General features: G+C 39.4%; 1 protein-coding gene across 3 annotated transcripts in view; it reads left to right on the forward strand.

Annotated features, from left to right (window-relative positions):
• Positions 1–22,407, forward strand: part of PDZRN4 (PDZ domain containing ring finger 4) — a 277,467-nt gene that overhangs the window by 150,839 nt on the left and 104,221 nt on the right. Inside the window, exon 1 of one of the 3 annotated variants that reach the window (XM_068401592.1) lies at positions 10,022–10,090. The exons of the other annotated variants lie outside the window; for them this stretch is intronic. Within the exon in view, the coding sequence (XP_068257693.1) occupies positions 10,022–10,090 (69 nt within the window). Of the gene's footprint in view, positions 1–10,021; positions 10,091–22,407 lie in introns of those variants that run through there. 3 annotated transcript variants of the gene reach the window in all.

The following is a 22,407-nucleotide window of genomic DNA, read 5'->3' on the forward strand; positions in this document are numbered from 1 at the left end:
ATACCACCTGTAGTTTGAAGCCTGATAAGTAAATTCATTTTTCACAGATGTCACTTCCTCCCCTGTGGTAAATGAGAGCATCTTTCTCTCCTCTCTGAAGACAAGAAGTTGAAAATGTGGGGGCTCACTTCTTTTGGACAAATAGAAACCTGGACAGATTTAGCCACAGGAGATGCCTGCCTGTCCTGAAGCCCGTTGTTTTCCTTTTGAGGTTAAATGATTTTGGTAGTACTGAAGTTGTCTCTGGAGTATATGAGATTAGGTTTATCCATTTTTGTATTACAGCAGAGTGCTTTGGTCTGAGTGGGCAAGTGAATGGGTAAGTGCAGGGGCACAGGGAAGGTATGTGTCTGTCTGTGAGCATCTTTACACTCTTACAAATATAAGTAGGGGATCTGGCTTACTGGAGGAGCTGACAAAGGTTGTGCAAATGGCCTTGAACTTTTTGAGACAGAGAACTCCAAACAATGTGTACGAAAATATCTATGCTGCAAGGATATAATTCTATTTTATTTTTAAGAAATAGCATTGTTTGCTTTTGGTAAAATATAAGGGTACCAAGGGCACTCACTGCAATGTTGGACAAAGGAGAGGGGACATTTCCTAGTAAGTAAATATGTTCAGATACATCACAGAATCACAGAATCGTTTGGGTTGGAAGCCACCTTTAGAGATCATCCTTTTCCCAGCCCTAGAACTGCAGAGAACATCAGGGGAGAATTACAAAGCAGAGATTCTTTGAGCAGGAGATTTCCGTTTCATTTATGATTGTATTTCTCTGTTCTAGACTCTGCTTTATCTTTATTTATGACTGATATTGACAACCAAAATACACTAGGGAGCTCGGGTGTGTATTTCAAGAGGAGCATATTTTGAAATCCAAAATGCAAAACTTCAGGGAGATAGTATTTTCAGTGTGTGAAAGTTTATCTGGGAAGGATTTTCATCCCAGATGAATTGCACTAGTGTTGCTATTATTTCATCTATTAATACTTACCGATGAAGAAGGGTGCTAAGGGGTTCATCTTCAGAACATACTGGGGGTTTTTAACTGCATCCGTCTTGGTAAAGTGAATGAGACCCATGCCTCTACAACTCCTGCTTCCCACCTGAAGGTTTCCTTTAAGTGATTTTGGTGTTTGTAGGGTTTCAGGTGGTTTTTGTGCCAAATACTAGTTAAGCACTTCACTTTAATTTGCACCATTCTTTGAATGTAATGTGATCGAATGCTTTTCCTCTGCTGTACTTTGTCCTTTGGCTATTTTAGGAAGCTATATTCAAAAAGTGTTTTAAATGCCCCAGACCAGAGGGCTCAGATGAACCAGAAGCCCTGGCATGCTGCAGTAACGCTGAAGTGGAGCACAGGGGAGGCAGCAGCTGAGCAGAGGCTGTGCAGCAGAGGGGTCCCTGCGGTCGGGCAGCAAATGCCAGGCAGGCACCCACCCCTGGAAACCACTGGCATGTGATAAATCTCCCCTCTGAAGCTGATAAGCTCTTGGGTTTGACTTTTTATTCCAGGAGGAAAGAGCAGATTACAGACTAAGGATCTGAAATTTCGTTCAGAGATAAAGCAGGGTTTGCTATGCTAATTTCTTTTCCACAAGACATCAAAATAGAAGAAAAGGAGGCATCATTAATCGGGTTTCATTTGTCTCCATCTATGTGCCTCTACAGGAGTTTTTTCACTCTTTCTATCATTTTTCTTCCTAACTCCTTATACCTGAGTTTAGACCTGGTGTTGCTGTTTCACGATGGCCTGGGTGAGCGTTGCAGGGAGCTGGGGTTTGGGGCAACGTGCTGGCAAGGCTGAGGTCTGGTGTGCTACGGGGTCTCGGAGCTACTGGCGGAGTAGCTGGCACGGGGGCTGGGACCGGGCTCTGCCCAGGCAGCCAGCTGGGTCAGCGACCAGCAGACCCACACACCTCCCAGACAGCTGGCATGGTAACCAAACACCAGCAATTTTCCGAGAAAGACACATCTAATAACATTAATTTTCTTCTAGAGCAGACGGTAAGGTAACTAAAGCCAGGTTGATTGGGCTTTGTTGGGATTTTTACCTAATGATCTTCTAGAAAGCAGGTGCGCTGGCAGTGATTTTAAGCTTTAGAAAGCCCAAACATTGTACAAAGCAAACCTTTGACGCTGTGGGGATTTTATAGGAGGGGGAGCCGCATTAGTTTTAGATCATTACAAAGCATTTGCTGACTACAGCAGAATTAATGGTGTTTTTATGGTAGTCAGATAATGTCTGTCAACACACAGAGTTGATTTCAGTTCAATTTGTAATTTTAAATCAAACTAGCCAGCTGTCAGACATGGGAGTGGTGTGGCCAGTTCCTCCTGCAGCATCATGTGGTGCCGCTCCTGCATCCATCATTCTATCAGGGTTGTGTTAGGAGCCAGATTTGAGGTTCAATCACATACACCACTTAATACTAATTTTAGGGTGATGAAGTCATGATTAGTTACACAAAAACAACCAACTCCCCTCTGCCTCACTACTCCTTTAAAGACTTAGGTCATTTCTGTGTTGCAAAATTATTTTTTCCTATAGTAACATGAACTTCTGACAGTTACATTACAACATCTTTATGCTTTGGCAAAGGAGGAAAGAAGCTGCTTTTATGGCCTGATTTGGTACAAGTCTCCTTTTGAGCTTCAATACCATGAAAATCCATTCAAGGCCCTGAAAACTTCCCTAATCCCAGAATGCTTTTCTAGGGCACAGTAGGCCATTTATACAAGGCAAGACAGAATAATCTATTATATTGCACATATCCCTCAACAGTTCTTTCAGATTGTCAATCGTATGAGCTTTGAAAGTGAAGAGCACTGTAATGGTAGTGCGTTATTCATGACAGGCTACTCTTCTCAGCATCTTACCTCACTTTTGAAACACTCACATGTGCCAAAACTACTCTTATAGATTTATCCAGCTAATGGTACTTAAACTGGAAGGCAACCAAAAAGGCAATAGTCCAATCTACCTCTAACTAGCATATTTTAGCCACGCTGTGATGATATGTTCAACCATCGCCCTGGCCTAAGTGTATCTCTTGTTTATTTTTTCTAATCCCTCAATTAACTGTGTTTGTCATTTTTAGCAAGGGACTTTCTCAAGTCATGAGTAATTTTTTCTTTTGTACTTTTATACTTATTAGCACACCATGAGTATTACTTGAAACTTTTAATTAAGAAACCACATGACATTTTAATTACATTTGAGTGCTGGAGACTGCGAGGGGGAGCTTGGATGGGTGTAACAGCCCCATAATACGTTCTTTGAAAAGCCCTGAAAAGTCTTATAAGGTTCATTGAATTAATGCTCTTGCAAGACAGGTGTTACTTATTTTTTAAGAATGTAAAAAGGAAGAGCTTTTCTAATGACACAGGTATCAAAGGAAAGAACAGAGCCAAGGAGCCCTCACCACTGCTCTCATCCTCTGAACCAGTTCCTGCTGCTTCAGCATTTGAATTAGAGTTTTGTACTGTGAGCTCAGTTTCTCATTGAGGCATTCATTGATATTTGCCTTTGTTTGGTCTGGTCCTGAACTTGGCGTGTAGTATCTCAGTTCCAGACGGTCTTTCTTTCCCATGTGGATGTAAAAAATAAGCTCAGATTTAATCTTCAGGTGTGGGGAAAAATTGTGATTTTTTTTTTTTAACAGTTGTAGCTTGAAAAGCTTTGAAACCAGTGAGGACAATAATAAAGTGTACTTTTATAAACAAGTTTGAAGTCCAAAGTCATTATGTGATCATTAATAAAGCCTTGTAACACAGTTGGACTGTATGGTGTATTACCAGCTAAAATTAACTAAGGAACTTTCAGTTTAGTACATATTCCAGCTTTTTGTAAAAGAACTGGTGAATTTGGAGCTTTAGAATTGAATTAGTAAAGGGATCATATTGCCAATATTAGATTTCTGAAGAGGCCAACAATAAAACCTAGGCAAGCTATCAGCAAGGGGATGCATGGAGAGAAATCTCGCTGCTGTGCTCTCTCTCATAGCTCCCAGGAGTTGATGAATTATGGGCTTCCTAAGCAGGCAGATGACTACTGACAGTTATCTGTTGTAAAGTTGTCTAATATCTTTTTGAACCCTTTTCTGCTTTTTGCTTCCAGTGAGTTTTGGTAATGAGTTTCACAGTCAAATTACTTGGAAAAAAAATCCAGGCTTCCTTTTGTTGCTTTGAGTGCATTGTCTAATTATTTCATTGTGTAATGTGAGAAGGAATGGCTTCCGTATGAGGGAAAAAAATATAGATTAAGATGAAAGACGCAGGGAAAGTGAACTATTACACATCTGTGTTTCTCATCTATTCTTCTTAGCTCTTCCATTTCCATTAAATGATTTAGAGATGGAAAGACCAGGACTGCTGACTGTATTCAAATGTGGGTATCGCTGGGGTTTGTGCAGTTTCATGATGATAGTTTCTGCTCTGTTGTCAATCTTTTCCTAAAGTTCCTCACTTTTTGCTTGACTTCTTACTGTGGTTAAGCATTGAATCTGTAGTTCAAGGAAACTATCCACAAGTCCAGATCTATTTTCTGAGTAGAAATAAATACTTTAGAGACCACAACTCTGGATATTTTTGCAATGTTCCCTAAGTGCATTATTTTATGTTTATTGACATGGGACTTCATATCCCAATTTATCTATAATAAGAGGTTTTTTTACAACTCTGTTCAGCCATTTTAGGTTTGGCTATCCTGAATAAAATTCCATCATTCCCTTTCAAGCTTATTTATGAGCAATTCTACTCTGTACACTCCATAGTGTTGAAACTCTCTAGTGCAGTAAAGAGCTATCAGTCTTGTTTCGCATGATCACATGGTTAAAAAAAAAAAAGGTGTGTCAGGTAGTTTCCTTATAATTAACTGATGAGGTAGAGAAAGTCAAGAGAAAGTCCAATTTCTTTTAGAATTTGTTAACAAAGTCCTTAGTTTAGAGAAGACTCTTAGGGCCAGGATTGACCGATATTCTCAATTTAACTGACACCATCCACTTGATGTCTTTATGTATTCCTAAGGCCTTAAAGTTCAGTATAGACATCATTTGGTGTTCTGCAACGCTTCTGTAATTGATTATGGCAGCAGTTTAAGAAATTATAAAGAAGCCTTTCAGAGTAAAAAAGCTCAGAAAAGAATATCCTGGATGAAAGTTTGAGAAAGAAAAGAGAAAAAAAAGGTATCTGAGCAGTCTGAAGTTTCACCAGTAGACCTTGTAAAGGAATGGTACTTTTCTCAAAGAAAGCTATCCAGCCCATTCACATGGGAGTGGTAGATAAACGGGGGTTCATTTGATTTTTTTTGTTTTGTTTTCCTGTGTAGAACAAAAGGGACAAAAGTAGCTCTTGTGTTGTAAGCAATCATGGCAGAGAAGGTTCCTCATGTGCTTGCTTTCCATTTCTCTCTAGACATGTAGTTACATTTTGGTCCAGGAATCCCATAGATCTGTGTCAATTTAACCATGGATGGAAAAAAAAAATCAATAGACTGGACTTGTGTCATGATGTTGTAGGTGCTCCCTACCTTCCAGGAGGCATCTGAGCCCAATGGAAGATTCCACGTATGAAGCCCACTTGATTTACAATCAGGTAGACCTGGATAGTCTTCAGATAAATTACAATCCTCCTGGGAAATACAGAACATGGGAATTCCACGTCCTGTCTTTTCTGCTACCACCCTTATTCTTGCTGTAACTTTCAGCAGTGCATGAAGTCTCAGTGGCTGTGCTAAAGGATATGAGTTTAACCAAGTGTCTTTCATATGAACGTAAATTAATGTTCCTGCAAATGTTACATTTTGTTGTAGATAAACATTCTTACTTTTTTTAATCATGCATTTTGTAAGTGTGTTCTGATGTTTGTGGAAAATGTATAGTGCATTTTCACCTTGAGTTAGATTTTCATGTGTCTTTTGTAGGGAGTGTCGTTAAATTTTCCAGTTTTTTATGTCTGTGAAAATCCATTTTATTGGAGACTAAGCCCAATTCAATGACTCTCTACTTCCATAGTTTGCACCTTCATTTAGCCTATTGGGTAATACACATTATGTTATCTTAGACTTCAAGCTGGTTAGCTTGTATGTAAATTCTGAGTCTTCAGGTTACATTTACTGAAGGTTTTTCAGTTTTTCTCTGCAATCATAGGTGTGGAAAATTCCTCGTTTTTCTAATATGCAAACTGACAGATGCACACAATCACCTGATTCCAGCAGCTGATTATCGCGATGTGTTAAAAACACTAATTATCACGATGAACTAAAAGATCTGACCAGACTGAGGTCAAGCCTTATGAGTTTGAGCCTTTGTTTAGGACAGTGGGGATAAGAAAAGGGTTTCTCCAACTCCCTTTTTCTTATGGTATTTTCATCTTACAGGTATGCATCCCTGAGACACTAAATTGCATTGACATCTGTTCTGTGAGTTGATTTCTGGGAATTCTTCAAAATTTACAGAGTAAATTCAGTGGGGTTGGTAAATTCAGGAGGAGAGTGTGAATTTAAGGGCATATAAAGGAAACTCGGAATTCCACAATTTGGGTTTCACCGCTGAGTTTGGACCAACAACTACACTATACTCACTTAAAAGGAATGTTATATTTTATTATGTCTTTTAGCTGTGTGATAAAGAAGATATAAAGGAGTGTGTGGCCTTTAATTTGCAGTGTCATTGCCTTGAATTTTTTGCAAGGGTAAACTTTCAGGCATGGGTGCTTATAATTAGTCACTTCTATACCTTGATGAGGAAACTATATACCAAATGTGTAAGTCATCTCCTAGATATTTAAAATGAATTAGGGGACCTAAACAAGGGCACCTTGCTTGAAAATGTTAACAGAAATTTTGCTGTAACTCTCTTGAAATTAAACTCCATCCCTTTGCATTATTGCATTCCTGGTTTGACTATAAATTATGATTTTAGTCTTTATGGTAACATTAAATTGTAGGTGATGAAAATGGAGAACTCCACAATCAAGAAAAGCATTGAATTATTCAAATACCGTTGAATTATATGTAGAATAAGAATTACTTGATTATGTTTTAATACCTTTTTGGTCCCTTTAGCTACAGATTTGATGTTGGAGGGGGTATTAAGAGGAGGGAGAGAAGAAATGAAAGAAAGAGATTGCTTTCTCCCCAACATCAAATTCAACTTGACCAAAGGACATCATATATTTCATTTTAGTCATTAGTTCAATCAAGTTTTGCCTTGAATGTCATTCTGTGCTGCACAAAGTTTGGTATTTTGACCACATGTAAAATCAAAGCAGCATATTTAGATGGATCTCAAGAAACTGGAAGTACACCTTTCCTTCTCTAATAAATCTATTCAGCTCTGCAGACTGTGCCCATTAGTGGCCACAGAAGCAGAAGACAGAACCCTTTTACTCTCTGTATGGACAGAGGGCAGGCACTTGATAAATGAATGGAGAAGCCTATGTCGGCTTCAGAGAAGGAAACAAAAGAACCAGAGGAAGAGCAATGAAAAAAGAGACTCTTAGGGGAAACTGATGAAAGATTGACTGTAGTTTTCCATTGCTTATTTTATCTGTTGGGGTTGTTTGGGTTTTATTGTTTGTTTGTTTCTTGTACCTGTATAACTGGATTCCTGTTGTAATATATCCTTTCCCCCCTCCTTTTTTAAAGAACTAATTTTAAGGGACTATCAAAAATATTCCTGGGTAAATCAAGGCTCTTTTCATGAATGTGGTTTGGATTTCAGACTATGTATGTGTCAGAGGAAGAAGTTGTGTCAGTGGAAGGAGAGAACACTTTAATTGAAAGGTGGCATGGCTGTCCTTGCATGACTGTTGTCTAGTTCATTGATCTGACTTTCTTAAGTTCAAAATTTACACATCTGAGAATCCTTCTGTACCTCACAATATAGAAACCTTCAAAGACTGAGGTGATGTTTGCTTCATGGGTTTAAACCTCCCAGCATGAACAGTATTTCATGGGAGTGTGGAAGAGGAGAACAGAGGCCGATTCTTTCTAACAATGATGAACCCACCTTTGCGGTTTGGCTTTGAAACCCTTGGACTTTGGGAAAGTTCAGAACCAAACCTGCCTACTTGGGTTCTTCAACCAAGTGAAAATTAATGTTATGTTTCAGAACAGTGCTGGAAGCTGATAAGAGAAGAACTTACTCTGTTAATGGTCATTATTTGATTCCTTCTGACTCTGCTCATTTATTAAAGGAGAAGAAATTTAATTAAGATCTAGTCTCAACCTATATGTAATTTACATAGAGGTTCTAGCAAACTTTACTAATATGCAGAGTTCGCAGTAATGGTCCAGTTTTTCCTGTAGATTTCTCTGCTTGGCTTTCATCCCGGTTGTTAGGTAAAATTAAGGCCCAGAAAATCGGATTATTACATCCCAAGAGGCAGGACTGATAAACAGCACATGATTGTTGGTCTGTTTGCTACTTGGTGTGGGTGATGTTTGAGGTGCTGCTAGATGCATAGCCAATTTGTTAACAATTAGTGCTCATTAGAATCATTTCCTGTTATCGATTTTAAATGTTTGACAAAGCACTTTTAGGAAACTGCACCCAAAAAAAAAATAGTGGTTGTACATCAGTGCCTAGTAATTACAACTCTTTAGGCCCAGTGTCAATCTTAACTAACTGGTTTCATTGGTTTCCAAGTAATTATTTCTGCTTTGGATCCCACCTGCTATCCCCTCCAGATTAAAGATGCTTTGAAACAAGGACATAGTTCTTGATTAGCAGAGTTGCTGAGAAAGGACTGAAGAAACAAAAGCAACGTTTTTGATTTCTGTCTTGGTTTGTCATGGGTTGGGCTTTTTATCGTGTGTAGCTACCAATGGATTACGTGGTATACAATATAGGAATTAATGTCTGCCTGGAATGAAATGTGATTTCCATTGGCCTTAACATTTAACATGTGGGTTTAATTTTAAATGCATCCTTGCCTTTAGACACACATTGAGAATTGTGGAGCGATTAAAATCTAATTTACAAATGGTAAAATTAGATATAATGGTGTGTTATAATAAAAGCTTTGATATCTAGGACTTCAAGAGGGTGTATCTGTTGAGTTTCTTGGAAATTTGGGCAATAATTACTATTAATCTGTTTTACATGCCAGAAGATACTTGAATGAGAGATTCTTTAATAAACAGTGCGATGTGTGTATATGTGTAAAAATCAGCAAATCAGGCACACCTGCATTTCCACGTGATGCCTCTGATGAGTTGTTATAGACTCATGCCTTTTATGAGTATACTGGAATTTTGGCGAAATTTGGCAGTGTCAAAGGTGAAGCTAGCAGTATAGCCATCTGGGTTAATTTTCTCTCCTTCTTTCTTTGCTTTAAATTTTTTAACAGCATCAGCTCAGGTTTCACAAGCCCTCTCTTAAAATGCTTACAAATGTTTTAAATGTATTCCGTGATCCCTGTTGCACAAGGTGGAGACCTAACATAAGACTTGACTTGTGCCTTTCCCACCCCCATTCATGAATTAGTCTCACAATTACTGTAAAAATTAAGGCAAGTGTGGGTGAAATATGTGAGGCTTAGTCCCTCTAACCTTAATAAACAGAGATGGTATTGACACAAGTGAATTTTGTTTAACCACAGTACATTTGCTTCTTAATTAGTGAATATTCATCTGTCATCAGCAGCAGCTATGACACCCCTCCCCACTAACACATTCTGTCATAAATAATCAATGAGGGACTATTAATATTCATGAGCGAGAATCTGTGTAGTCATGTGCACTGATGCAGAGACAGGGGGAGTGTTGCCATGAACTGAGTCGAAACTCTGTGTGTGTATACGTGAGTGTAAGATAGTTAGGGAAAGGGAAGAAGAGCATGCTGCTACACACTGCCCTGCCTTGTGCTTCCAGCTAACAGTGGTGTGCCTGTGTTTCGGGGCTGGAGTGACTGATGAAAAACAGTAGTCAAGTCTGGAGGGTGATTCCCTGTCAGTGCATTTGCCTTTCAGTGCTGGGGAAATTAGAGGCTTTGCTCTTGTGTTGCTTATTAGGATGGGCTGCAATCTGTGCACTTTTCAGAAGAGAGAGGAGCACTACAAACTGCTCTATGAAGTTTCACAGGTGAGTGCAGAGGATATTACCAGCATCTCTAGAGTAAAAATGTGTGTTCTTTATGGAGAGTAAGTAGAGATGCTTTTGTTTTGCTTTGCCTTTTTTTTTCCTTTGCAAAATTGCTAGCTAACTTGTTGGGGTGGGGGGAAGGGGGGTGATTATTAGTATTTTGGGTGCCTGTTTTTTTGGCTCGTTTGCCACTCCCCCTTCAGATGACTTCCTGTGGGATTCTTTTAACATTTTTGTGCATCTTCTGCCAAGATGTCAGTCATATAGCAGCAGTCTCACTGAACCGTGTCGGTGATGTTTTAAGGGAGCCCTTGGCTTTGGTAATAAGACTGATTTCAGATAAGTTGCACTGCTGCCTCTGAAAGCGTTAGGTCTGTGATCTCAGGTATTGCTAAGTTAAGGAAAAAAGTTTTTATGGCATGTCTGTGCTGGCCAAGAAGTATGCTAAATTTTCAGGTTAATTAATTAAAATTGAAATGATTCTGAAACATGCTTGTCACCTTTACACAGGTACTGAGTACAACAGGGTTTCCACGGGTGAGGTGTGCTGCTTGTTCATTCATTGTGGGTGTGTTATTTCTGTTTACTACTAGACAAAGATCTTAATCCCATCTAGATATTTTGGTGTCTCAGCATCGTAGCAGTGTAAGTAGCAGTGTAGCAGTGTGCTGCTAACGCGTTCACAGCTCCTTCAGAATAAGATGAGAAAAGATGAAACAAGCACTTACCATAATAGCCCATAATTTTTGCTCAGATCTTATTGAATCAGTATTTGATTTGCAGCTTTTTGTTTGTTTTTTCCCCTTGGTACAGCAGACCCTCGCATACTAAAGTTTAGTGCCTTTCAGCATCTGTTCTCTCCCTCTCTATAATTTGTCCTGGCTTTGACACATTGCCATTGACAGAGGCTGAACGCTTGCAGTTTTGGACTGTGCTGCTGCTGACAGGCAGTGCGGAGGAGAAAAAACAGCTTACAGTGTTGGTGGTCTATTGGCACAGCAGCAGCTAAGTGCCCATTGCCGACTGGTTCCCTCCGAGTTCCTCCTGACGTGATTCATTTCACAGTGGGCTAATTACAAAGTGGATTCTCTACACATGAAGCAGCCTCCTCAGTTGCGGTGTTAATGCACATTTTCATGGTAATGTGATCAGAGCCTCATTAGCCAGTTTCTAAAATGATCCTCTGCATTAATTAAATATAAAAATGACTCTTTTTATCACCATAGAGAGGAAGAAGAAGATTAACATTGTTAATTACTGCTGGGGGCAATACCTCAGCATCATTTTTTACCACAGAACCAGCAGGCATATTCAATCCTAAAAGAGTGTCCATTTGCAGGTAACCTGCCCGTTGCCTTGCCTGGTGAAGATGGTCTCTAGGTGGAACACTTCCCTTTAGTTCAATAGTTAGTCGTAATCCCATCATCATGTTTTCTTACAGCAACAGCACAGGGAAAAGTGTAGCAGCACATTTCCCTCTCCTCCCTTTCCCCCTCCCCAGCTCTGGATTGCCAAACTGATCTGAAAGTGTAAAATGGAGAGAGTGGAGTAGGTCAGTGTCTGCTTTTCTGTGCCAGGGAATAAGAAGTGCATGTTGTGCTATGAAGGGGATTCGACATTTCTTAAAGGGCTGCATGTGTGTAGGGAAAAAAGAGGCTATGCCTATTTTAGAGCGAATGCATTTTCAAAATATTCCTTGCAGTAATGTTGCATAGTAATAAATGCTGTTTACATGATCAGCAAACCCAAAGGTGGGGTTTTTAAGAGATTCTAGAGAAATTCTTCCCCTTATGTGTTATCTTCTCTGCTGTTGAGTTGGAGTGTCTGTGGATGTGAACAACCATGGTGCAAATGAACTAATGCTTTCACTTTTTACTCTGGTGCTTGCCAGATAAAGTATAATCCCTGGGAGGATCTGAGCGCGTTTCCTTGGGGAGTTGCAATGCAGTGAGCCTAGTGCTGCATCTTGTGCTGTTAGAGAAACGTCACTGATACAGTGCAGAGGGAGAGCAGAGAAATGACTTAGTGTGCTCGCTGCCAGATCCTGTGTTCATCTGTAAACTCATCCCTATCTTTGTTTCAGTGTATGCAGGTCAGAGTCTGAAGGATACTGAGCATATTTTTAACCAGGTGCTCCAGTAGAATCAGGTAGTATCTCACACTGTAACTGCTTCTGTGTACAATACTGATTTGCTGCTATGGAGGGGAGCAGCAGTAGAATATGATAAATTAAATTAAGCCAAGGCAGGCATTACTACTTGATTTGCAAATCCCTTTTTAACTTCCCAGTCCTGTAATTCCTATACCACAGCCTGACTCTTTCATCTGCATGATTTCTAGAGAGCTTGGGACAAGTTAGCCTGTCAGGGACATGAACTGACTGAGGATGAGCTGTGGCTCACTAGCATATGTGGATCAGATAGATTAATTTATATTCATGTAAGGAAGCAATCCTAGCCTCATCTCTCACCTCTCCCGTGCTAGGCTACCTGATACTGTGGGTGATCTGTGCACTCATGTACTTAAAAATACGCTAAACAAAGGGAAGCCTGTTTGCAGAGGAAAACCATGCAAGTGCTTGCAGTGTGACATGTTTTCTGCTACTGTTTGTAGTGAGGTCAGATTCAGCACTGGAGAGCTTTTTGTTGTAGAGCTGCTGGGAAATGAAGACATTGTTAGAATATGTATAATTCCTCGCTCCTTCCCCCACCCCCTTCCTCCAGGCTCGTTTGCCTTTCACTGAGATAGTGGTTCAGAGCCCATGGAGGCCCTCTCCAGAAACAGCATTTGCTTGCGTGAAGGAGACTTTTATTTTGATAACTGTGTCTTGCATGTGCAAATTGGGATGAAAACAAAAAGTCAAATAGCCACATTTTAAGAATGAAAGCTTTTGAGATACCACTACGCATTGGTGAAGGACCCTTGTGCTTCTGAGTGCCTCTTCACCTGTCCTCAGGACGTGAGGATGGCTTAGCTTTACTTCTTGACTTCACTGTGAGAAGGTATCAGGCATAGCACCCCCCCCCCGCCAAGTCCTCTTCTCCATATGCCTACCGGTGGAGAAACGGAAGATGTCTCGATCTGAAATTTATGGCCCTACATGCTACTTCGTGGGGCACTTTATTATTATTTACTGTGTGCTCTGTAAGCAGATTGAGATAATGAGTGTGCAGCCAGGAAGTCTATGTCAAGCCACTTAGAGAAGGTGGGACCTGGTGTGAGCTCATGTCCATTAGGAGCAGACCTCTGCCATTCTCAGCTGATTTCCTCTTGCACTGCCGGGGTGAAAGAAGTGAGTTTAAGTCATTTATTAGCTGCATGATGAGGACTATTCCCATTTAGCGGAAAGGATAAGAGAAATATGGCAAGGATTGGAGGGAATGAAACTGAAGCACCATCTGATCAATTGTCAGCGCTGATCTTCAATGGCCTCAAGGAAATGCAAATTTTTCACAGAATTCTGTGGATATCATATGGAAATCATTTCTGTTTGCTGGAATTTTTATGCTTTGTTTTCAAAATGTGCAGTTAACCCAGAAAAAAAAGAGGGGAGGGAGAGAGAGAACACAGTACTTTTGGAGGTCAACCAAAGACCAGTGTGAACTTCTTTTTTTGAGTTACATGTTAAGAAGCAGTCCTGGCTCAGGTGAGCTTAGAATTGAAAGGGAGAAAGGAGAAAAGCTAGAAGGGAAAACAGAGGCAATCCAGGATGACTCACAAAGTCAGTGGTGGAGCTGGGATTAAAACTAGAAGGTTGCACATTTATATTTTACATTTGACCTGAGATGATCGTAGATCTTGCTTGCAGCATTTTTAAATCCTCTGAAGACTGATTATGCAGTTTGCTTCTCATGTTGGTTTCCATAATTAGCATAAAGCTCAAATTTTCACCAGTTCAGAGTTCTGAATTTATGTTCATTTTGATGTCCCTTGGGCTACTTGAAGTAATGAATTTTAGTGGTACATCTCTTCAAATTCAAAGATGTTCACAAGAGAGACATCAAGCCTGCCCACTGAAACAGCAGAGTAACTTCTGTATTTTCCAGGAGATGCTGCTTATAGGTGGCATTGCAGTAAGGAAAGAAGACTGGGGGCCGAGCAGTGTTCCTTGTCACTGGGACCTGCCTTCTCTCGTCTTGATGAAGTTTGAGTTTATTCAGAGGATTAAATAGACTAGATAATGTGATCCTTCTGAACCAAACTCCAGCCACTAGTATTCTTTTTTGGTACTTATGCCATGTGAGGTATTTACACAACAATTCCTCAACTCTCATTCTTTTATAGAGAGACCTGACAGCAGCTTTTGCATCACCTTTGTTTGCTGTATATCAGTGACACCTCTAAATGCTCCTCATGAATTTCACCAGCAATGGGAACATACTATCTTGTGCTGCATCAGCACAAACACATTTTTGGGTCCATTTATATCTAAGTTCTATCTTTAACAGAAATTCTCTGGCAGGACACTTTTACCTCTGGAGAATATGAAAGGAGAAAATTCTAAATTTAATTGTCTGGAAATAAGTTTAATTATCCGAGTTGAATTAAATCAGTGGCAAAAGTAGATCTGGTTTGATCTTACTGTGTTTCCTAGCTTTTCCTTCTTGTTCGTCTCTAAATTTTTAAACAAAACAATTGAGAACCCTCCGATTCTTATTTTTTTCTAAGCAGCTCTTCTGAATACTGATTTATCTGTTTGAAAAGTTCAAAAATAAATTTTGAGATGCTGAAGGAGTCAACAAACTTATAGGAGTACTGTTTCCTCACAAAGTAAATGAACCATTTTAGAGCTCTGCTCTGTGTAATTCCCCTCAAAGCTGCACTGTCTCATATTAGTAGAGCAGTGTATTTATGGTAAAAATATAATCAGGTAAAGCTTGTGATAGGTTTCTAGCCATGTCCTAGAAACTTGCTTGGAATTTCCTTAAAGAACCTCTGCTGACCTGAACAGAATTTAAGAACTGAGTTCATAAAAGTTGACTTCTCTTACAGATAAGAGATGGTTTGTGGTTAGCAGACACAGCTTTTCTGGTTCTTCTGTTTCCTTGCTTATTTACTTTACACCGATAATTGAGCAGCCTTCATCTAAATAACTAATCCCATTGCTATAATGTTGTGGCATGGCTAACAACTGAGGTCTTGCTCCTGGTGGAGGAGCTCACTGTCCCATGCTGGGTACTGGTCCATGGACCTAGGGAGTGTTAGCTGCCCAGCAGTAACCATCCCCAGAGCCCCGGACACCTATGCATCAGCTCTGTGCTTTGAGTCACCACATACCAATTGCTTAAAAGAGAAGATACATCTGAAAGGCCACCTCTTCTCTGGATTTAGGCTCTCACCACAGAGCTGTGTTTACGTGTGAAGGCTCCCTGAGGAGTTCTGGAGGATTGTGCTGTGGGGATTTGGTTCTGGGGATATGTAGGCTGCTTAAAGTAGCCAGCTCTGGCTGCCCAGACAGATGATGGCTATAGAGAAGACACCCATGCATACAACTAGGCGTGTAAAGAAGTCGTCATCTGATTTCCTAAAAACCTAAACCCGTTAACAGGATTTTGGAGATCATTCTTTTGAACATGAACACCTGAATTATATGCTAAGTACCTAAGTGTTATTTTGGATCTCATGCCAGCTGCCTTTGATAAAATGCTTGTTTTTTTTCTGATAAAATCCTGGAAACTCTGAAGCGTTGCCACTGACTTCACTGGGACCAGGCTTTCATTTTCTGTCCTTGTTTACTGTCTTGTAAAAGGCATACAGTTCCTGTGCATACCTCAAGAGGAAGGATAAAGAAAGAGTCCTGAGATAAGAAAGCCAACAATAGTATATGAGATAAGAATTCAGGGGATGTGTATAACAGAGGCAGCTATAAAAAGCCCTACTGAGATTATATCAGTAATCTGCAGGGATATTCAAAGCCATGAAAATAAAAAAAGTGGTTGAGGTACTGAATAGCTTGATTTTCTCTGTCATTTTGCTGTTCCTTGCATCTTGAATTTAACAACGGGGATTAAGGATTCTTCCAATGATCAGATTTTTATACATTTTTTACAGAGCTATCCTTTCTTGAGGCTTACTTCCTGATGTGATTTGGTACGGATATAATCCTCAGGCCTAAGGCAAAATGTGTCTTTATGGGAGTCTTATACATCAGTGGTGTCATGAAGCCAGTCTTGCTACCTTGAGCATTCACAGACTGATAACTGCCGAAGAAGTATACTTTAGGGGTTCAGTAATTTTGTTTTGTGGTTCATTGAAGGGGAGGGGCATTAAAATGTCAGCCAAGCACTCTGCCAAGTATATGTTAAGAGTTAATTGACAGTAGGTTGTTCATCAGTTTTCTCTCAAGAGCTAAGAGCTTAATGGAAACATGTACAGCAGGGCTTGGTGATAATCAGCAGTTCTTCCACCCCTAGGGATCTGGTGAGGTCTCATAAAAATAATTTAAAAAAAAGAAGCTGAAAAATGCTTGGATCTTAGCCTTTAAGGCTGTTTAACTTCAGTGTTTGACCTGTTATTTTAAAGGACACAAGCTCTTTGTAATAGCACTTGCTTTTCTATCCACACTATAACTTTCAACCACAAAGGCTTTTCTCATCTTCTAGGTTCATGCAAAGTAGTTTGGTGACACTGTTAGGTAGATCTTTTTTTTTTCAAGAGCAAGAGGATTTCCTAGTTTGCAAACATCACCTCAAAATATCAAGACATGAAAGAATTTTAAAAATTAGATGCAGATTATTCTTCATACACTTACTTTGTGGTGAACAGTTACTTGCTATTTTATGTGTAATAAGCTTGTAATTTGTTTTACTTGCTCAGTAATTGTAACAAAAATCAGTCTGTTAAGAGAGGATATTAGATCAGTAACTGTTAGAAGGTTATCTATAATTTTTTTATAAAAAGCAGTGGTTCAGAAAGAGAATTTTACAGATACTTTTATGTCATGGACTGAACCTAGAAATGGAATTGCAGTGCCCTCATATAGCACACTGCAAACTCTATTTTGTAGTTTTTGTATTTTGTATTTTAGTTTAAAATACTGGTGTGGACAGGCAGAGAACAGCGTGGCTATTTGGCCATTTCTACATAATAGGATGATGTAAACTTGCATGACCCTCACTGTTGTGGGTTTTTATTGTTTCACTTTGAGGAAGTTAGGAAATTCTACATATCCTTCTTCTCTCAGGTGGAAAAAATAGTTCATTTCTTTTCCTCCAGGATGAAGGTTGGGGTTCTTTTGTTTGTTTTGTTTGGTTTGTTTTTTTTTTTTTTTTAACCACAGAAGCAGACCCTGATAATCAGCAAAGTGAAACAAAACAAAGTTTTGTTTTCCTGTGTTTTGTGGTCTGATTGTGTACAGTAGCAGTTTATTCCCTAGAGGTTTTGGCTGTGAAGTTTGACCTCTGAAACAACATAAGCACAGTGGAACAAGTTATCTTCCAAACTACCAGGTCATATGTAGAATTCTTGTGCTTCACCTATATTAATGTTAGAGTTAAACCTGAGAGGACTCAATCTGCAAAAGTCTACAAGTGTCTTTAATTTGTCTAGATAAAACTTAGTTTTGTGTTCTTCCCCCAGCTGGAGAATTTTTTCTCTTTTGTTTTATATCTTTTAGTATTTGTGGGGTGTTTGTTGTTTGTTTTTTTCCCCTAGCTCCTGGAATCATACTGTTTTGAAAAAAACACGTTTCATTAAAGGTAGCTTCACTTATGATAGGTGAGAAAAGTCTGGAAATATCAATCAGATTTAGTTTACAGTTCAGGAAATTTGAAAGGAATTAGGATGAACTTGAAAGATAACTTTTAGAAACAGTCTAAATTCTTGAGGGTTTGATTTTCTTCATGTCTAGGGTAGGCATCATGTCTTGAGAGGTGAGGCTGAGACCCACCCACGTGGGGTTAGCAGCTGTGCATGGCCCTAAGAAGGAGGAAAATGTTTGACTCTGGACTTTCAGGGCTTGTCCACAGATATCAATGCCAACAGAAGCCAGCCGTGGCTGTGTCAGCATGTCATGGCACCCTTGAGACCCTGGCCGATTTCTGGCTAGGGTCACAGGTTCTGCCCCTGCACCTGCAGACATGCCTTCAGGGACCGTCCTGCTTGCAAATGTCAACGCAGCTTCTATGTCCATGTGCAGCAAACTGGTGAGGCTCCTGGGAAAGATCCACAAAATTATTAAGTATTCAGTTGCTCTCTAATGTCTGAACGATAATGAACTGCAGTGCCAAGACCCGTGTCCTGAGGACCAAGAGGAGCATGGGAATGGCTGAACTTCACTAAATCCTTACGAGGACTGAACAATTGAAATAATCTGAGAAAAGGATTATCTTTGGATGCCTGTGATATAACAGGACAATTTAATATGTTTGAATGTATTTGTAATGTGCTTTTTACATATTATAGTGATGGATTTGCAGGGAAAGCTGCTGAGGGAATAATCATTATTCAGGCCTTCGACTTCCTCATGGCTAGAATGTGAAATATTCAGATTCCTCATGATATCTGTGGGCATATGAACTGCCAGCTCAAAACAAATTTTAATGGCAAGAAAAGATGGAAGAAAGAGTCAATTATTAGTTAAAGTTCAGTATTTGGAATGCTTTCTCAGAGGTCAGGTTTACTAAAAGTGGGGGTGGCATCTCTCATTGCAATATGATTTTATTTAAATTTTTTAAATTTAATTTGTTATGTAGTCTACTATTACAGTCAGGAAAGACACGGACCCATAAGTTTATAATCGGGGAATTCCAGAAAGTGTGTGTGGTATCTACATTGTTTTTCACTGAGGAATATGATTCCATCAAAATGCTTCATAAAAAAAAATCAATATTTCATCAAAATGTGGTCTTAGAGGAAAAACACGGGAAAGAAATTTCTAGAAATGGCTGAATGTTATTTATGTATCATCATAGTGAAATATTTATGTTAATTAACTGTTGAAACATCTTATATTCAGTACTTTTTTAAATGGTGTGTTATTTCATATAGTGTGAAATTTGGAAGCCAAAAGTGAGTCAAGTGTTCTTTTCTCTCAGAATGTTTTGCTCTTTCCAGAGTTGGGTGTACTGTTTGTGAAATCTCAAACCTTCTCCTGACATGGAATTTCTATCCTCTCTGGATTTCCCATTCTGAGAGATGTGACTTACTGTTGGAAACTCCTCCCTATGTATAATCTTCTTTACCAGCATACACTTCTTGTAGAGATTTTGTTAGAGAGCAGTCTCATATCTTGTGGGAGAGAAAGTAAATACAGCAAGAAGCATTTGTGTAAATAGCTTCCATCAAGGTACTTGTTAGAAAAAGAATACACCATCACAGTGTATGTTGTGATGCCAGAGAGGCATGTTGCCCTGTTAAGTGAATTTGCCAAAAGCTGGCTTTTTGCTTTCTGGATATCTCATGCCAGTGGATGAGTGATGGTGGCGTATTGAGGCATAGGGCCTGTTTAGTGTGGCAGCGGGACTTGGAGGTCTTGCTCTAATTCCTTCTCTTGAGGGTATATTTGAAGAGGTTCCGGTTTCTCTTTTCCCTTTCTGGTATAAAGTTCTGTATTATTTAAAGCTTTAAAGATTAACTGTAGAGATCTCAGCAAATGGCTAATGAAGAAACTGGAGTAGCATTGTCTAGTAATGATGATGGTGATCACAATAAGCATTGTAAAATGCTAGATTGATCCACTTAGCAATTATTGGTGAAGTTATAACACAAGCGGATTGGTGCAGTAGAGTGTAGATCTGCCTTCATTTCCTCAAAGTCCAGAAGGGGTTTGGTTCGGTTTGTTGGTTGACTGTTTTTTCTTTGCTGTACGCTAAAAGTCAATTTTGATAGGAATTTTCTTTGCAATTTCCCCAGAACCTCTTCTCAGATAACTAATGGGGCATGTTGCTTTTTAATTCATGTATTTTATTGTATTGTGCAAATCACAGGCTTTTTAGTATGGGGCAATTGCTAAACATCAATTTATTGGTATTGCTTTCTTCAGGTACTAGTAAAAATAGGGGATTTTTGCTACTTGTTCAGCAGTAGTGGAGTCCTGTTGCTGTCAATAAGTTCAGCATAGATATAAAGTCTCCTCGCTCCTATGAGCATAATATATTTCAAATCTCAAGTGTGAATCTTACTAAACCATTTAAAACCTTCTTCATGAAGTAGTTTTAAGTTCTTAATACAAGAGGTTGTTCCCATTTATCTCCAAATGACCTCTTTGTCCCCAGATTTACGTATTTCCTTGAACTAAAAATGTCATTTGGTCATGTTCAGTAGGAGAATGTCTTTGAAAGTCTGACCTGTGGGAACATGATGAATAGTGACAGGGGAAGGATTTTGCCCAGTGAGAATACCAAATCACGTAGCACTGTAGTTTCACTTACTAAATATTGTCCAGGCTCTATTGTTGAACCCTATGCTGCCAGTGTCACTTTGTCAGGATGTTTTCTGTCCTGTGACTAGTAGCTTCAAATGTACTCATCCATCTTCTTGTCCCATTACATTTCATGTGACTGATGTTCTGCACCCATTAAAATTGATGGGAAAGAACAAAGAGAAGAAAAATGTGCCCTTCAACTGATTATGACTTTGAAAGAGCAAACGAGACTCTACTACTATCTAGATTGAACAGTTATTTCTGTTTTTAACTATAATACTTAACTTCTATTAATCCTTATTAGTAGTAGATCCCTTATTTTGTTATTTCAATATTATATTGGGAGTAGGAAGTTTATGTCAATATTTTCTCCTTTAATTTTGTGACAATAGGTGAACATTTAGACTCTTTTAGATGTATAAGCTGCCTCTGGTAATCTTGCCCATGAGATATTGCTAGCATGCCTGAATACCCTCTCAGGGAAGGATGGAGGCATGTTTGACAAGCCCAAGCCTTTTCTCTGTGGAAGGACCCACAGGGCTTTGCTTGGCCACAGCTACTCTGTGCTGCGAGAGCACTTTGGGATGTCACAAGGTTCTGCCTGGTGATAAGTGCTTGCTCACCTTACTCTAAGAACTTCAGGGCAATTAATGTGAGACTAGAAATACAAGAGCCTTTGTAGTACTGGCTTTATCTTTATTTCATGGATACACATCTTCCCAAAGTGCTAGTCCAATGTTTCAGAGTTAGACAAGGGCCAGTAACCAGCTGAACAGAAAGGATAGATGTCATATTTACTGACAACCAAAGACAAAACACAGAGGAAAATCAAAAGGGAAGGCTCCTGAGTGATCAGTATGTCTGATTATTTATAGCTTATATGACAGCCTTCTCAATACAGCAGCCAACCGTTCTTTCCCAGTTGTGCATAGTAACGAGACTGTCATTTCTTTTTTCAAATTTGAGCCTTGACCATGGGCACTTGCATGCCCCAAAAATGCAATATAATGGGCCCCTTTAGGCTCCCTGATGTTCTTGTAGAGACTTCAGCAAGTGCTGAATGCAGCTGTTCACTTCCCTAGTGGTATTCATATGCATTAAAGTTTATTTCCATGCAAAGTTCAGATATGTTCTGGATTTGTAAAACTCTGTGGCAGGAATTTGGGTTTCTTGGACTTTGTCTTTAATACTTTATCTTGGCAATTGAGACTTAGTTGTGCTCTGTCTGAAGTTCCCAAAGTGTGTTTGGCTTGAAGGCTGGGAAACGCTGCATAGAGCTCTGAGTCTTGAAAGCCTGTTTCCTACACCATTATCTATAATTATTTCAAACTGGTGATAGGCCTCAAGGCCTATTGCTTTGTCCAACATTTTTCTCATGCTGGAGGCGGTGTACTATGAAGTGGATAATATTCTTATGTTGGCAGTGGATTCACTTGTGTTATTATTTATCCATATTTTAAAGACAATTTTTCACATCTATAATTTCTGATGAGGAGCTTGATTAAGATTAAAATAGGCAACTAAGACTTTATGAACCTTAATTTAGTAATTTCTCTATGAGCTCTCCTGCTCCTTTAGTTGCTTACTTGACCTCCAGCTGAGAGTGGATTCATTATTTTAAAGGAACATTCTTACAGATAATTAACTCCTGAAGTGAGTGTAAGTTAGGCAAAAAATGCAATGAACCTTTAGGCAGGACTTAATTATGCAGGACAGCTCCGGACCATTCAAGCACATTGTCATCCTGAACATTAGAGGCACTTGAACAAGTAACGCCAGGGTAAAGAGGGGCATAAACTTTATGTGCAGGGGTATATTGCCACTCTTTTACTCTGTGCTAAAATGACTGTGGGAAAAGAGACTGGTGGCAGAATGCACCCTGTATTTTATTTAGGACAAAAGTATGCAAGAGATAGCTGATGCCTGCAACTTTGCACCCCTGTAATGGTAATTC

Source organism: Nyctibius grandis, chromosome 5 (assembly GCF_013368605.1).
Source record: "Nyctibius grandis isolate bNycGra1 chromosome 5, bNycGra1.pri, whole genome shotgun sequence".
NCBI classification, from domain to species: Eukaryota; Metazoa; Chordata; class Aves; order Nyctibiiformes; family Nyctibiidae; genus Nyctibius; species Nyctibius grandis.